The 18885-nt window shown below is 33.2% G+C and overlaps 1 protein-coding gene across 3 annotated transcripts in view; it reads right to left on the minus strand.

Annotated features, from left to right (window-relative positions):
- The window catches only part of UHRF2 (ubiquitin like with PHD and ring finger domains 2), a 152509-nt gene that overhangs the window by 103225 nt on the left and 30399 nt on the right, over positions 1-18885 (minus strand). For 2 of the 3 annotated variants that reach the window (XM_031961949.1, XM_031961946.1), the window contains exon 2: positions 13303-13545. The exons of the other annotated variant lie outside the window; for it this stretch is intronic. In XM_031961949.1, coding sequence (XP_031817809.1) covers positions 13303-13545 — 243 coding nt within the window. The remainder of the gene's footprint in view (positions 1-13302; positions 13546-18885) is intronic. 3 annotated transcript variants of the gene reach the window in all.

An 18885-nucleotide genomic window follows, 5' to 3' on the forward strand; every position in this document is an offset into this window, starting at 1 on the left:
AAAGAATTTAAATCCAACCAAATAGGTTTTTGTTTTAGACTTTTGCAGATCTGTACGGAAGTACTTTGGGCCCGATCTTTTTTCTATTCCCATTGCACTGTGAGCTCTAATCATCAGTGTACTCGACCTAAACATTAACAATGCCTAAACTTCAGCTGTAGCTGTATTCAGTTCAGTATCAGCAAATTTCCATGGCAACTGAATATTAATTGAGATGAGTAAAAAAGGATGTTTAGAGTTACAGCCAAATCAAGCCACTATTGCAAAGCTTACTTCTAAGTCATATGAGAAGAAAAGAGGGGAAACATTTAAAAAAATACTTTAATAGAATCTGAAAATTCTAAAAACAAAGCTGAAAAATCCTTTGGTGGGAAATATATGTTTGGCTTCTTTTATGGAGTTTATAAATGGCCATATAAATCAGATTTTCCTGTAACAAATGACATTAAATTTAAAAAATAATGAGTTTGAGACAAAAAAACCCACAAATATTTTTGTAAAAAATTAATCGGCTCTCAATTTATTGGGTCTATATATCTAATTTTCTTACTGTAGGTCATATTTGTTTTAATAATGTTGAGCAAGATTTTTAAATTTTTTGCAAATTATAAGTACCATTTTGCTATCCTCAAATTCTTCATTGTGGCCTTGAAGTAAACCTGTCTCTTAAAGGGTATGACAACACAAGGCAAGTAAAAAAGGATTCAGGCATAGCCTTGACTCTGGACTGGTCTAGCCAGCCAGTTAAGCTTAGAAAGGCTCATCAAGTTTATCACGGGGTAAAAAAAAATTTCATCCATAGTAACTAACTCCCAAAGGTTTTCTGCTATCTCATGAAGATATTACAATATGTATTGGTGCAAGGTATGCCCACACTAATGAAATCAAGTATGAAATTTATTAGATATTAAATGAAGTAATCATAATTATGACAGACTAAAATAAGAGAAATCACTGAAAACCAGAAAATAATTAAAAATTTTAATCTTAGAAATCTTCATGAACCATCAACCAAACCTTTCCCCAAAATGATTGATGTATACACAGCCTCTATGTAAACTGGATCTTTGATCATTTCGTTTTTCTAAATCTTGGTCTACTTGCCTGAAAAATGAAGGGTTTTAGAATGGCTTCAAAGGTCCTTTTCAGCTCTTTAAATCTTATGCTTCTAAAAGAAATGAACAGATTGTAAAACTGAACTTCAATAGAAACTGCTAGCATTTTTACAGTATCTAAAACTTAAATTGGAAAGAAAGGGAAAGGGAAATTGACCTAAATTGCATTCATCAGCTGGGGGGGAAAGTGTTTTGTTTTGTTTTTTTCCTATCCAAAACAGCTAAAAATCAGCAAGACTCAATTTTTTAGGTTGAGGGGAAAGCGGTTGATGGGACAAAAAAAAAAAATTAATGTTATAAAAAGCTATTTGGCAAGATAAAAGCATAAAAGATAAGCATAAAAGATTTGGCAAGATAAAAGATAAAAAAATAATATTGAAGATACTCTTTAATGTAACAATTTCATTAGGATTATATTTCAAAGATATTAAAAGAAAAAAATCACTTCCACCAAAAATATCAATAGCTGCATTATTCCTAATGTTTTTAAAATTAGAAATATCAATCATATCCAACTATTGGTAAGAAGTGAATTAAATGGTGATCAATGAAACAGAACACTACTGTGCAATAAAATACAAAATAAAAATTATTTCTATAGAATGATAAAGAGTAGAATTGGAAGAAAATAAACACCTACATAAAAGCCAAAGATAATATTTTCAGTATACAATGCAAAAGATTAAAAGGAGAAATACTTATTTTTAATCAGAATGTGAATGATTTAGAATCTATGCCATTATTTATTCATCTTCATGTTGTTTACCCATTAAGAGTATCACAGAGTTCATAAGAATTTAAGATTTATTTTAAAAGAAATAGAGGGAATTTGATTAAACTATTTAGACTTTTTCTGACAAAAACTTCTGCAGCTCCATGAAACATGTTATAAATAGGAATTATCAGATCTTGAATAATGAAAAATTCAATCCAACAAGTACTTATTTAGCATCCACTACACATAAGGCTCTATGTAAGGTTCTGGAAATACAAATTCAGAAACAAAATTATGCCTATCTTCCAAAGGTGTTATATTCTCTGGGGCAGGGTACAGTGATACAGTGGAAAGAGCATTTGATTTAAAATAGAGGACATGAGCTTCAAATTCTGGCTCTCAATACCTGTGTAATGACACCAGACAATATATTAATCTCAGTTTTCTCATCTACAAAAGGAGCTTGGTCTAAAGACCTGAGAATTCTTCCAGCTCTAAGACTATGGTCCCGTGATCTTACAAATACAGGAAAATGAGTACAAATAACTGAAGAAAGAGATAAAACTCAAGGACCCAAGAACCTATGTGGAGGAAGGTGACATCTGAACTGCTTTCAGGGCATCATCATTTCACAGATCAAGAAATGTCAACAGTCATTAGTCCAACCTATACCCCAAAAGAAATTCCTACTCTTCATTATCAGACAAGTTGTCATCTGTACTTTCATGGAATATATCCTAAAGAGAAGAATCTTTACGATTTTTTAGGTTAGGTAATTTTCCCTGACACCAACCTTTCATTTACCTCTGCAAACTTCTATTACTCTGGTTTCATCCCCTAGTGCCACATGAATGGGTCCAATCGCTTTCCTTTTCTCCTCTAGGTTAAGTACGCCCCCCCCCCACATTCCTTCAAGAAAGCCTCATAATACTTTGGATCTTGGGCTTTAAATAGCCTGATTGACTTTTTTTTTTAAAGAGGATTTCCAACTCATCCATGTCATTTCTAAATTGTGAAGCCCAGACTGCCTATAATACTCCATGGAAGGAATATCATTTTCCTTTTAAAATTTTTTTTATTAAAGCTTTTTACTTTCAAATGATATGCATGGATAATTTTTCAACATTAACCCCTGTAAAACTTGTGTTCCAATTCCCCCCTTTCCTCTTATCCACTCTCCCTAGATGGGAAGAAATTCAACATATGTTAAACATGGTAAAATATATATGTTAAATACAATATATGCACACATTTATACAATTATTTTGCTGCATAAGGAAAATCAAATCAAAAAGGAAATATTTTAAAAAGAAAATAAAATATAAGCAAACAACAAAAAGAGTGAAAATGCTATGTTATTAACTACCCTCAGTTCCCACAGTTCTCTCTCTGGGTGTAGATGGCTCTCTTCATCACAAGATCACTGGAACTAGCCTGAATCATCTCCTTGTTGGAAAGAGCCATGTCCATCAGAATTGACCATCATATAATCTTGCTGTTGCCATGTACAATGATCACCTGGTTCTGCTCACTTCACTTAGCATCAGTTCATGTAAGTCTCTCCAGGCCTTTCTGAAATCATGGTGCTGATCGTTTCTTATAGAACAATAATAAGGAATATTATTTTCCTATTTACTCTTTGGCTACAATATGCCATGGGATTCATGTTGAGCTTTCTCTCCCCTAAAGCCACAGATCTTTTTCAAACCAATTGCTATCTAATCATGGTTCCCCTATGTTGTGTTTGCCAGGTTGTTGTTTTGTTTTTGCTTTTGGAGGGAGGCAATTGGGATTAAATGACTTGCCCAGTTACAAAGCTACTGAGTGTTTGAGGCTGAATTTAAACTCAGATCCTCCTTACTCCAGGATTAGTACTCTATTCCACTGCACCACCTAGTTGATCTGCCTCCCTCTTCTCCCCTCCCCCATTGAGCTTTTAAACTCAAATATGAGACTAAATTCATTCTTTATTGAATTTCATTTCATTATATTTAAGACAATGCTTTGGTCTTCCAAGATATTTTGGGAATAGGACTGTCATCTCATGTTAGCATTTGTGATCTGCTTCCCTGATAAAATGTCATCTATACCTTTATAGGTTATTAATAAAAATGTTAAACATCCCAGAAGCAAACATGAGAAAGAATGAAAAAAGCATTAAGTTCTTAATATATGCTCAGCACTGTACTAAATGCTGAGGATACAAAAATATAAAAGCAAAGACAGTCCCTAACCCTAAGGAATTTGTTATAATGGGGAAAACAACATATACGGGGAATTGGTGGTCTGGGATATTTTAAAAATTAGATATGTAAGTATCGTTACAGTGGAGCAAACTGACATGCTTAATCTTTCTCAGTTTCCAGGGACCTATCAGGGATGGCCTGGCTCAAAAGTGAGAAACTAAGTCCCTCAATATATATAATAATAGTCTATTATTAAATTGCTGTGGAAGCTGAAAAATAATTAAGGCACAAATCAGGTACAGAACATCTCACAAGACAAAATGGGTAACACCATAAACAATTTAGAAGAACAAAACATAGTCTTACCTGTTAGATATATGGAGAAAGGAAGAATTCATGATCAAAGAGAGAGCATTACAAAATGTATAGACGATTTTCATTATATTACTTTAAAAAGCTTTTGCACAAATATTAATGAAACCAAGATTAGAAGGAAAGCAGAAAGGTAGCAAGCAATCTTTACAGCAAGCATTTCTGATTAAAAGCTTCATTTCTCAAATAAAAAAAATGGAGTCAAATTTATGAGAATACAAGTCATTTTCCAAATGATAAATAATCCAACGATATGAAGAAGCAGTTTTCAGATGAAGAAATCAAAGCTATCTATAGGCATATGAAAAAGTGCTCTCAATCACTCTTGATTAGAAAAATGAAAATTAAAACTTTGGATACTATCTCACACTATTAGATTGGTTATATGACAAAAAAGGAAAATAAAACTGGGAGAGGCTATGAGAAAAATTGAGATCTTAATGCACTAGAGGTGCAATTGTAAAATGCCCCATCCATTCTGGAGAACAATTTGGAGCTCTTTATCCAAAAGGCAACCAAACTGTGCATACCCTTTGATCCAGTATTACTACTATTACATCTATTTACCAAAGAGTTCATTAAAAAAAGAAAAAAGGATCTAAATGTGCAAAAATATTCACAGAAGCCCTTTTTATAGTGGCAAAATATTGGAAACTGGGAGGATGTCCATTAATTAGGAAATGGCTGAACAAGCTGTGGGATGAATGTAAAAGGATGGTTTCTAGCCCAGTGGAATTTCATGTCTTATTTTTGTTCCAACTATCATAACCATCATTCCCCCATTACCTTTTCACTGCTTACTATCAATTAATGTCTTGACTAATTTTTTTTAAATCAAAATTCTACAAAAAAGAAAGATCCTTCACCGTTAGAATCTTGAAATCTAATATTTTATTTGATTTATTGATTTTATTTTTAAAAAAGATTCATCTGCCATCACTTGAGCCTAATTTTAAGAATGAAATTTTAACATTTTTCTTTAGTAGGCCCAGGAATGACTATTTTGACTAAGGATTAATCAACTACAAGACTAATTTAGAGGTAATTCAGTATCTTTAGGCCACAAAGTTGATGTATGGTTGTAGAAAATTTTTTAAATAAAATATATGCTTGGAATAACATAAAAGAAAAAGGGAAAATAATCTCAGTCTGTTTGTCTTCCCACACCTTCTGAATTTCTTTTACATTAGTCTTCTTAGAAAGAAAACAGACAAAGATGTTCACAATCAATTTCCCAAAGACACCAACTGTATGTACATGGCATGGAATACCTAATCAATTTATACAGTCTCCACTTTAGCAGCAAAAATTCAACTGATACAGCAGAGTCCCTTTTGTAGATTCTCCAAAGCAGATCATAGCACAGAGAAATTCTGCTCCTAGTCAGATTTCTCAAAATGTGTGTTGGTAAGACAGCAATGGATAAGACAAAGTATATGGATGACTCAGCAAATTAATATCTCAAGTGGGAATCAAACCAAAAACATGAAATACCTATGATTTCATTGGGATGTTTACTCATTATAAGTCAATCAATGGTAAACATCAGCAAAGTCGTCTTGACTGGTTTTTAAATGACAGGCATCTACTCTGTGAGTAGGCATATCGTCATACTGGTATGATCAACCAGTCAGACACACTGTAACCTGACTCCAATATAGTGATGTCATCATGGTTCTCCTTGAGAAACCAAGGACAATAACCAACCAGGCCTATGCTTGAAAGCTTTTCAACTTCAAAGGACTTCCTTGCACTCTGCTGGCAGAGCCTTCAGGGTCACTTTCAAACCACAATCAGGAACTATTTAAACAAGGAACAACTCACGTGCATATTATATTGATGATGTGGGTACTTTAATCAGTTCAGTTTGATGAAAGCAGAAAATCAAGAACATTCATCAAAAAGCAGACTCACTTGGACATAACCATGGGAAACCCTACTGAAGAATGAAAACGAAATTTCACCAAAACTAAGCTTTATAGAATGCTTTCTATCCATGCAATATCAAAATTCATAGAAAGCAATGAGACCAGTAATATTTTAATTCATTTATATATTTCTAAAAAAGCAGCTGCCTACTCTATTTTAGATAGTTTTAAAGACTTTAGAAAAGGCATATTTTCACAAGCTCTTGAAAAAGTAGACATAAATCTGACAACCTCAGAAGGGAAAGATTTTATAGGTAAAGGTATATACCTTTATAAGAAAGAGAGAAGTAATATTATTGTATGGAAGAAGTAAATGATCTTCATGGTAAAGAGGTTAAAAAAAAGTAGTATAAAGGGTTTGAAGTTAAAGTATCAACTCATAGAAGGTTTTTGAACATATATAAAGCCTATAAATCTGGGGAAACATGATGTGAGTAGATACAAATAATACAATTTAAAAAAATAATTTGAACAAAAATTTTACATCCTCCTAAAAGATAATCAAAATTATGAGGCACTTGCTTTGTCTCAAATTTTTCAAGTTTTTCTAACATTAGCACATTTTAAAACATCATGATCTGAATTTTCCAGCAATCCTGTGAAATTGTTTCTACAACAGCAAAGACACCAAGTCTGGGTCAATTTGAAATTGTATACGAGAGTAATAAACATCTTAGTATGAAAAAAAAAAAAATCACTTCAAAAGGAAAGAAAACTCCAGATTCTATCCACTGTATCACCTAAGTAGTGTCTAAGAATTAGATATTATTTACACAATAATTTTAGATAAAATCAAATTTAAACCAGGACATTTCCATGAAATGGAGAACTATGTGAATGAATAAAGTATTAAACTTTTCCTAACAAAAAACCCATGGAACTTAAGCTCAGGCAAGAAAAGCCAATAATTATAACAAGCAAAAAGAAATTAACAATAAAGAAATCATGATGGCCTAGTAACATGATAATCAAAAATAATATTTTAATATTATGATAAAAAGGCCTGAATAATTTACTTTAAAAGAGAAGAATTAGTGACAAACTAAAGAAAACTTACACAGAACAATGTTTTAAGTATTCATAAATCTCTGGGGAAAAAAATTATCAAGTTTAAAAGGAACAATGTTTTTATAAAAAGAAAATCCCCCCCCCCCAAAAAAAACATGCAAAAGAAATCAAATGAACGAAAGGCAAAAGGTAAATAACTACATGGAAGTTCAAAAATAAGTTAGCTGTTGGGCCAAAAAAGAAACCACAAAAAATTCAATGGGCTATTAAAAGACAATGATATAAACAACAAACCACATACTGAAACAACTGGAAAGCAACAACAGCAGTTTCTGTTGTAAATATATATTTATGAAAATGTATGTTAATAAGAGAAAACAATTCTGATTTAGAAAAGTGATTAGAAGTCAAGGAAAAAAAGTATAAGGTGAAAGTGTTGCTGATTTAAGAGTGCTGGATAGAATCAGTACAATTTATTGACTATTAATCTAAATTTTCAAAAGTTAGGGAAAAAAATCACCAAAATAAGAAGGGAGAGTTAAAGTTAATTCATCTTATACATATCTGTATTATAATAAAGATTTTAAGTGAAATCAGTAGACATTTACAAAAATATGTTATCAAAATTGTGAAAGCAAAATAATAAATAGATTAATTTTATAGGAAGCCATAAGGCAAGTCATTAATGAAATTCCTTCTATTTTTTTAATAATTAAAATAAGGCAGAAGATCTGAATAGAAATAGTGAATTTTTCTAAAACTTCAAGGAAAATGAATCACTTATTAATAAAGATCACTCAGGATCCATTCGGATCTCAGGAAAGAATTTCAGGAAGCAAATAGATTATCAGTCAAAACAAATTTTATTGTCAACAACCTTAGTCCTTAAGGGACCAGTGACAAAGGTTTCATATTTATATAAATTTCTGTGCCAGTCATAATGGGCTGTATTAGTTCTCATGCAGTTAACCACAAGAAACAGAAAAACAGGATATAGTTGCCCACCTGCCTAGTACTACTAGGGGCTGGAATAACTCTTAAGATCTCAAGAAACACAGTCATTTACCTTTGCCCTAATCCCAAAAAACAGCCTGTGTAAAGTTTCCACTGTTGTTTGGTAAATTTTCCATAGGGCAGAGTATAAGGTAAGGGCTAAAGAGCCAATCTTATCATCCATAATACAATTTCTCTAAATAAAATTTAGACTTAACTTTGACTTAATTCTTGTCAAGAAGAAAGTCCTCACTTTAAAAACATATAATAAAAAGAATTCTCTCATTAATGGATACAAATTTTAAAATTTAGATATAGCATTTAAAAAACTATTTATGACAATAAGAATTTATTCAAAGAATAAAAAGATGCTTTAGTAGTAAGAAAATACTATCTCCTGTCAAGAAGACAAATAATAAAAATCATATCAATAAATTTTGATTTGATTAAATTAAAGATCTATTGATGATTGAAAACTACTTAAAAAGGAACATGACAGGTCATATCTATAAAATGAAAAGTATTTATACATACACAAAAAAGCAAAAAAAATATACATAAGTAGACGACTAAAAGTATTCCCAAAAAGAAAGGAATCAAATTTGATCAGTAGCATTTAACAAAATATTAGATATGCTAATAATAGCAATTAAGACATGAGCAAGTTAGGTTAAAACCCAAAAAAGAAGTTAAAATATCACCATTGGCAGATATCTGAATATCATCTAGAAAATCCAAGAAATACCACAAAAAATAACTGAGATGATTTCAATAACAGGATAACAGCTAAATTCACAAGTGTCATTGACAATCTTAAGCATCTCATATTAATTATCAGTTCAAATAAGTGATTACATTTACAATAAGAGATACCAGATTAGCTTATATACCAAGTCATACTTTAGAGTTTCATACAGAAAAATAAAAAATATGACATATCATGAAGGATGGGTAGCTAAATTTTTTAATAATAGTTCAATGTAATAGAAATTCAGAAATCTCTTCTAATTTTAACCAAATTATTAACTTGTTATTTAAACAACTAGGAAAAACATTAACAAAATGTAGATAGAAAAACAATAAACAAAAAGTACATTTAAGGAGGGAAAGACATAATAAAGGAAGACCAGTCCTATAAAAATCTAAAGTCATTTTTAAAAGCAGCATTTATCTGGTAAATGAATTTTTAAAATGAAATACAGATTCTAGAGAAAGAACCTAAAGATTTAATGTTTGCTACTAGAAAACAGAATAATACATCTGTCCCAAAATAAAAGGAGATAAGAATTTCTTACAAAATAAACAGAAAAAGATACTAAAGAACAAGACAACCTAGAAAACTTCTATAATATATTATTAAAGAAATGATTAAAGAACATATATGTAAACGTAAAAAACCCACATAGCTTCATCAAAGACAAATCTCACACTAAACTATCTCCTTTTGACAGTGTTACATAGAGAAATGCCATAAATGCAGTTAACCAAGATTTTATCAAAGTACTTAATAAAACAGCTCACTGTATTCTTATGGAAAAGACAGAATGATGTGGGATAAGTAATAATAAGGTGGATTTACAACTGGTTGAATGACTAACCCTGGAGGTTAAGCTGAGATTTGTGAATTTGGTTAATATTTTTATAACATTTTAAACATTTTAACATTACTTATATTTTTCTAACATTATTTTAATATAACTGGTTTCCTTTATAATACTACATATTTTATTTTGCCCATTTTGAAACATTCTGAAAAGATTTTCATATTTAATTAGACTGTCATGCCATGACAAAAAAGATTCAGACCAATAGTTAGATTAGTCATTTTTAATGGCCGAATGTCAATTTGAAAGGAGATCTTCAGTGAAATGCCTAAAAGTAGGGCTTTTTAAACTTTTTCTCCTTATGACTCAATTCAATTCAAAAAAATTTTTTTTTACATGATCCTGGGTATGCTGGTGTATAATATAGATGTAACAAATCAAACATTTACCAATTTTTAAAAATCATAATTTTGTGATTCCTACATGCAGTTATGTAACCTCATGTAGGGTCACAACCCACAGTTAAAGAAGCTTTGGCCTAAAGATCTTTATCTAGTTTTGCTATATTTAAGAACTATATTAATTATAAAAGTTAGCAACAGTTCTTGACTTCAAGGAACTTGGTTCTAATCGCCAGACATCATCTATAGAAAAGGGCATCTTAGTTTGAAAAGTCAGAAGAACGGCAAATGGTGGGGGGCAAAGAGGAGGAGACATCCTTTTCAGAAAAAAACAACAATAGCATTATTGATTTAAGTGTAGTTTCAAAACTGGAAAGCATATGAGGGGCAAGGATGTGCACACATTAGCAATGCAGTTGACAAGGAAATGGCTGAAGGACAAGGAGGAAAATTACTCTTATCAAGGCTTTCTCTGATACAAATGAAGTATTCACCAACTGGGTTAGCAGGAGCTTGAGGGTGAGAATTCTGAAACTGCAAGGGCCAATGCTCTAGTTCTAGTTGCTAGGGAGCTGGTGAGAATGTGACCCAAGAGCAGGCATGGAGCATAGCCGAGGCCTGACTCAAAGAATGAATGCCGATTCAAGATAGTTGGAAGCTCCAGAGCAGGAGTTCCAAATATGTGAATAAATAGGAATGCTAGAACTTAGACAGTACATGTATGTGACTATATGGAAGAAGTAGATTTGTTTTTGCTAAGGCACAGAAAGCAGAAGAGTCAGAGGCTGACATGGCAAAGAGACCAATTAAGGCTTGAGATAAAGTGTGACTTCCTGCCAATTAAAGTGGTCCAAAAGCAGGACAGGATGCCTCATTTGCTATCTTTAAGAAAAGGGTAGACTTTCACAGTCAATCTAAACTTAGAGCTAAAAAGGGACTTTTAAAGACACCTAATTCAATGATGTCATTTTACAGATAAAGAAACTTGAGGCCCAGAGAAGTGAGATGACTTAAAGTGACCCAGCGATATTATTATTAGGAGGAGTAGCAGTATTAGGAATTACTGTTACTTTAAGGATTCATGTTATTAATACTTATGTATCCCATCAATGACATTTACTAGCGATGTGTATTCATAGATGAGTCACAAACTTGTTTTCTATCATCCATAAAACTTCATAGGGGTGTTATGAAGGACAAATCAGTAAATATAAAGTTTTTCCAACTATAAATCTCAATGTCAATTATCACATTTTCCTGATTACCTTTTTCAATAGGAATTTTTTTTTTAAGTATGTGGAAACCTCTTCCTCAATAATTACAAACCTGAATAACTTCTAGCTGAGTTTGTCTTTGTGCAATCTGATCTAATCTCATCATTTTTCCTATATTTATTTTCCTTATTGCTATTCTACTTCTTTACCTAGTACCTTGTGGCTATGATGTCATGGTCCAAATATGGTAAATTCTACAGCATCTTTGATGGAGAAACTGTTACAAAAATTCTGAAAGATTTCTTTCTAATGTCCATGAACTACTACTTTTCCTCTACTACTTTTCACTGCCTTATGGGATGATAGTATTTATAATCTTATCTTCTAACATAAATTTAATTTGTTTATTTGTTTATATCTTCAAAAAATGTTTTCTTCTGGACACAAATTCCCCCTTCCCTCACACCCCTAAAGATGGATCTTATTCACAATTCAGTCACTTGATTTACTAGTTATCCCTCACTATGTTATTCAAAAACCTGAGATGCACATCTCCTAAGAACTCATTGTTAAAAACGCTGAAAAAGAAAGCCCAGGACAGAGCTCTGAAATACAATCTGGGTATGGATATTTAACAAATTCTACCTGTGATATAAAGGAATCTGTATCTTTCCATCTCACCTGCAACAGTATTGCTGAAATCCAGGTATAAATCTACATCATTTCCCTGATATACCATCCTAGAAACTCTGAAGAAAAGGAAAATTAGATCAATTTTGGTATGAGATTTTGCCCCATTCTAAATAGAGAAGAATACCTAGTTTTATTTAGCTTGTTTCACTGTTAGAGGCTTACGTATATCATGTGGGGTCACAACCTTCCTGCCCCACACTTCAGGCACAGAGAACACTATTCTTTAGAGCTATCTTATTTCCAACTTTTTCCCTACTTCTCTATATCATAGTTTTCCCTTTTTACCACTCTGAATAAAGAGCTAGAAGGAAAAGGAGGTCAAGAACAACATTTCTATTCTAAGGATGGATATGGATAATATGATTTTTTTTTAAGGAAAGTAAATTAAAACAAAGGCTTTTATAGAAACATTGACTTTTTAGTGGGAAAGGGACACAGTAAGAGAAAAAATAAGTTTTGGAAAGACAGAAATTAAATGCACTAAATAAAATCAACACAATCCCCCCCCCCTTTTTTTTCTTTTTCTTTCTTTCTTTTTTTTTTTTTTTGGCTGAGGCAATTGGGGTTGAGTGACTTGCCCAGGGTCATACACCTGGAAGTGTTAAACTTCCAGCTAGGAAGTGTTAAGTGTCTGAGACCAGATTTGAACTCCAGGTTCTCCTGACTTCAGCTGCCCCAGACACAAAATTTTTAAAGAAGAAAAATGTGAAAAATTTATTTTTATTTATTTCCCTACTCTCTGATGGTAAACTGCACACACACACACACACACACACACACACACACACACACAAATTGGCTACAACTATGAACATATCCTACATTAGGATATCAGAGTCAATAGAAAAAACTAAGAACTATTTTCTTTAAGATCATTACTATTTTTGACTAGGATATTCTACAGAGCAGAAGACTGTTGTCTTTAAAACATGGTACCAATGGACCAAAAACCTGTATCGCAATTTATTCAATCTGAGGCATAATTCTCAGATTAGCTGAAAAATAGGACGATATTCAAATATTTACTTTTAAACAGATTTTTATTATTTTGAATAATTATATACTGAAAAAAAGATCAATAGTTCTTATCTTTGTATACCAATTTTTAAAACATATGAAAACAACAGACTTACCTTATATACTCCAATCCCTGGATCCATAAGAGATGAACAAGATGATGTAGATGGCTGATTGGAAAATCCACTGTTTGTTGTTTTCTTGGCTTTACTTTTGCTGCTACTCTTAGAACGAGGTTTTACCTCACCGCCCTTAGTCTGTATTGAAGTACTAGGACCATCAGGTTCTGAACGTATCAGCAACTGAACAATATCATTCAGCCCAACATTATAATCAAATAAAGTATGTCCATCTTCCAACTGTCAAGGAAAAAAAAAGACCATAAAACTACGTCAGTCAGTATGTACCCTGAAAGATAAAAGCTATTATTGTCTTCATTTTACAATTTAGGAAACTGTGGCAAACATGATTTACGCAGGGTCACACAATTAAGTGTCTGAAGCTGGATTTGAACTTGGCATCTTTTTGATTCCAGACCCAGCACTCTATCCACTATATCATGTCTTGCCTCTGCTAGTATAACTAAAAAATAAAATAAAATTCTATAGATTAAAAAGCCTAATTATTTCTCCTCTAATTATTACCTTCTAAAAATAGAAGGCAGAATTTTGTTCAAGCTTTGAGCACAAGCTTGGAAGGCTAGAAGAGCATGGCACAAATATGGTTGAAGTAGAGCCTTTAAATCTTTAATACTCTCTAAGGAAAAATCCTTGGAATTTGAGAAATTCTTGGATTTCATCAACATGGGTGTCAGTCAGCTTTCTATCAAAATTAACCTAATTTGACAGATTCTAGTTTCAGATAAGTCAGAGACTCACATCACAGATTTACCAATCATAGTAAAAATGCTCTCACACATTTCTACACTTGAGAAAATGCATGTTAAAGATAGTAAAAGTTTCCGACCATTTTCCAAATTATAATAACCTACCAACAATAACAAATACATTGGTCTCATTTTTATTCTACATGTTGTATGATCAGTGAAAGAAGCATTATATTTAGTTGAGAATTTAGTCACAGCTCTGCTGCTTGTTACTGGTGTCACTTTAAAGACATTTTACCTCTCTAGGCCTTTTTCCTTATCTATAGAATGAAAGGGTTTGACTTGATGAGTTTTAAGGTCCTTCCTGCTTAAAATCCTGTGTTACATAACACTTCCCACAAACTAGGCCTAAGAAATACAACATAAATTGTCTTTAACCTTTTTTTAATCCCACAAAAGGGTCAAATTACTTACTAGATAGATTTATTTCTGGCCCCTCTCTACCCTCTCTCAAGAAGTTATAGCCAAGAGTCACCAATATTTTCCCCTATTTAGGGGAATGTCTATCACTCATAAAGCAATTATTAAGTACCTACTATATTCCAAGGCACTATACTAAATTCTGGGAATACAAACAAAATATAGGTAGAACAGTGCCCTCCCCCCAAATAAGTTTAATTCCATTAGGAAAGGACAACACATAAAAAGAAGATAATGGGGGCAGTGCTCTTTGTGGGCCTGACAGAGAAAGACCAAATGTAGCCTGGAGAGCAATGCAACAAGGGTGGGCCCTCTCCTTACATGGAGGCTCTGAAAGGAGCCATCCAGAGTTAGGGCTACAGAGGTGGAGGTGTTTTTTTTTAATATGAGATATATGGTCAGATCTCTGTTTTAGCATTATCAACTTGATAACCTCTAGACATTGTTACAACAAACTAGTCAGTCAACAAATATTAACCACATGCTATGTGTTAGTACTCTGATGAACAATGGGAATACAAAGCAAGGTAAGGCAGTCTGTTCTCTGAAAGCTCAAGGTCTAATGGGGGAGAAAACATCAAAATAAATCAACATAAAAACAAGATATATACATGTTTAATTAACAGAGCAAAGGGACTAGCATTAGGGGGAACCAATAAAGTCTTCTCAAAGAAGATGGCTATTTCATGGAAAACTTGAAGACAAGGAAACCAGGAAATGGAGATGAAAGAATAAAGTATTACAGGCATAGAGGACAATCAATAAAAATGTCCAGAGCCTGGATATTGAATAGCTTGTGCAATGAAGTGCAAAAAGGCCAGAGTATATTTTAGAGAATAAAGTATAAAATGGCTAGAAAAGTAGAGAGGAGCCAGAATGTGAACAGTTTTGAATGTTAGAAAAATAAACTTTCCATTTGAATCTGAAGGTGATAAAGAACCACTAGAGTTTACTAACTAGGGGGTAACAAATTAGATCTGGACTTTAAGATGATTAATTTGACAGCTGAGTATAGAATGAACTGAAGTTGGGAAAGACTTGAAGCAGGGAGACCAACCAGCAGGCTATGTTAATATATAAGGCCTTTATTAAGTGTGATAGTGGGGTCAGAAGTGGGGACAGACATCTGATGGGGATTCCTTAGAAAGGCAGACAGGACTTAGCACAAACTGAAGGAGAGTGCAATTAGGATGCTCAGATGATCAGAATGATCTGATGCTGTTGGCTAGGATAGAGGGGTTGGGGGGCAGGGAGGAGAGATGATTTCACCTACTCCGGAATCATGTAAGTAGATCAATTTTTCCCCTTTTTCTTTCTTTTATTTTTCTTTCTAGAGGTAATTGGGATTTAGTGAATGGCCTAGGATCACACAGTGTTTGAGGCCACATTTAAACTCTCATACTATGTCATGTTCTCACTCCTGGAATAATCATTTATCTACTAAATCTGTTAATAGTGAATGACTGATGCAAAATTCCTATAAGGCATTGACTCTTCTTGTTTATTCTTCTCCTTCCATCTCCCCTTTCCCCCAACTGAACAACAGCAATGACAACAGCTAAAAAGGACCTTTTTTGCCAATTTGAAAATCATATCATTTCTAAGGAAATGAAAAGGATTTTTATAAATAAAAGCTAAAAGAAAAGAGAGTACATTAAATAATGTCTATCCTACTGAAGGACAGAGGAGTTTAAAGCATAGGAATGATTCTTGTGATTTCATTAATAGAGAATTCCCGAAGTTCCTTATTTGGGACTGGAGAGCAAACAACCTAAAAATGCAGGTTGTTACTTGCTCTGCAACTTTAAATCTTAAGATATTGGCTAAGAGAAGAGAGAGACAGACAAGAGAGAAAAGAGAGGACAGAGAAACGAAACAGAGAGGGACGGGAGAGGGGGAGGGAGGAAGGGAGGGAGAGGGGAGAGGGGAGAGGAGGAGAGGGGAGAGGGAGAGGGGAGAGGGGAGGGGAGGGGGGAGGGGAGAGGGGAGAGGGGAGAGGGGAGAGGGGAGAGGGGAGGAGAGGGGAGAGGGGGAGAGGGGAGAGGGGAGAGGGGGAGAGGGGAGAGGGGAGAGGGGAGAGGGGGAGGGGAGAGGGGAGAGGGAGAAATGACTTGCTCAGGGTCACAAATGCAATATGCAATTAAAAAAAAAAAAAAAACAGAACCCAATTGTTCCTGGCCCTAAGGTCAGTTCTTTATCCACTTTGCTACACTGTCTCCCAAAAGCTCAGGACTATTAAATTGAATTTAATATTATTTAAGACAAAATGTTTTTAAATTATTTTGAAATAAAAAAGGAGAACGAGTAATGACAATGAAAATCTAGGAAAAATTCAGTATTCTTATATTGAATTTTAATTAACTCAAACACACATATTCTTTTATATCTCCTCCCTTCTCAGCTAAACTAATTGAAAAAGTTGTGTATAATTAACTCTCATTCATTTCCTCAACCCGTTGCCATCTGGCATCTGAAGTCAATCACTCAACTTTAACTGCTGCCTCCAAAGTTACCAATTAAAATATTTTAATTGCCAAACCAAATAGTGTGCTCTCAGTTCTCATCCTTCTCTACTTATTTGGTGCATCTATACTGATCACCCTGTCTTCCTAGACACCCTCTTCTCCCTGAATTTTCCTGGCTCCTTCACACCTCCAACTTCAGAGTTACTCTCTTCCTTTAAGAGATACAGTTCAATACGTCCAAAGGCCTAACTGCATATTCTTTGATCTAGCAGTGTTTCTACTGGGTCTGTATAACAAAGGAAAAAGGACACATATGGGCAAAAATGTTTGTAGCAGACCTTTTTGTACTAGCAATTAACTGAAAATTGAGTAGATGACTTTCTACTGGGGAATGGCTGTAGTTATGGTATATGAGTATAATGGCATATTATTGTTTTATAAGAAATAATCAGCAGGATGATTTCAGGAAATCCTGAAAAAAAACTTACACGAACTGATGCTAAGTGAAATGAGCAAAACTAAGAGAATATTGTACATAATAATAATAAGATTATGTGATGATCAACTGTGATGGATTTGGCTCTTTTCACCAATGCAGTAATTCAAGGCAATTCCAATAGATTTGGGATGAAAAATGCCATCCACCTCCAGAAAAAGAACTATGGAGACAAAGTGGATAGAAGCATAGTATTTTCATTTTTAACTGTTGCTATTTGCTTGTTTTTTTCCATCTCATGTTTTTTTTCCCCCTTTTGATCTGATTTTCTTGCACAACATGACAAACATAAAAATGTTTAAAAGAATTGTACATATTTTACCTGTACTCCTTATTTGCTCTCTTGGGGAGAGGGAAGATAAGGAAGGAAGGGAGAAAAATATGGAACACAAAGTTTTACAAAAATGAATGTTGAAAACTATCTTTACATATATTTTGAAAAATAATATTTAAAAAAAGACACAGTTTAATAATAATCTTCTGCATGAAACCTTTCCTGACGGTCCCAATTATTAGCTAGTGTCCTCACTCATAAAATTTCTTTTCAAGTACTTTATATAGATTTGTATTATTCATCTTATATGTATGCAAGATATTATCTACACATGTACTTTTTGATTCCTCCATTAAAATGTTAAACTACTTGGAAGTAGAATTTGTTTCATTATTTGAACTTGTACCTCCATCAACTAACAGAATACCTTACATACAGCATGTGTTTAATAATGTGTGCAGCCTTCAGTAATGTACTTCAATCTCCAATCTTTTTACTAGCTTCTTGTCCAGAAGGTCTTAAATCTATTTTTACTCTTATGTAAGCAATCATTTTGACTTTCATATTTAAATACTGATATACAACACTATTTTTTCATCATTTATGGGAGAAACAAATATGAATTTTTTAAGACATCAAATAAGCAAATGTAGTACACTCACTTTCTCCCCCCCCTTCCCTCTTCCCATCTTGTCCTCTTTTTCCCTCTCCCTTTCCCCATTTCCCCTTTCTCCCCCTCTCTTTCCTTTCTTCCTTCTGTCTCCCTCTACCCCCTTTCTTTATCCCCCCCACACTAACTATAGAGCTTAAAGTGCAGGTCCAGCTAGCCTGTCTTATTTTAAGAAATATGTTTTCATACCAACAATGTGCTGAAGTGCTTAAATACATTATGTTTTATTAAAGATTAAACATCTTTCTTTGAAATCTCTATACTCTCAATTTTCTTACCAAACCCTTTCTTCACAAACTATTAGAATTTCCTGTTAGGTTAATACCTTATTAGAATTAGTTGAGCCCACATAGTGTTTTAAAATATTTAATAGCTCAAAAAAGAAAAACAAACAGTAAATTTCAAGTTGACATTGGGGTGCATTTATTAAAAATCCAAATTCTTCTAAGAATATCAATGATGACAGAAGCCAACAGAGATCACAACAC

Source organism: Sarcophilus harrisii, chromosome 1 (genome assembly GCF_902635505.1).
Source record: "Sarcophilus harrisii chromosome 1, mSarHar1.11, whole genome shotgun sequence".
Lineage (NCBI taxonomy): Eukaryota > Metazoa > Chordata > Mammalia > Dasyuromorphia > Dasyuridae > Sarcophilus > Sarcophilus harrisii.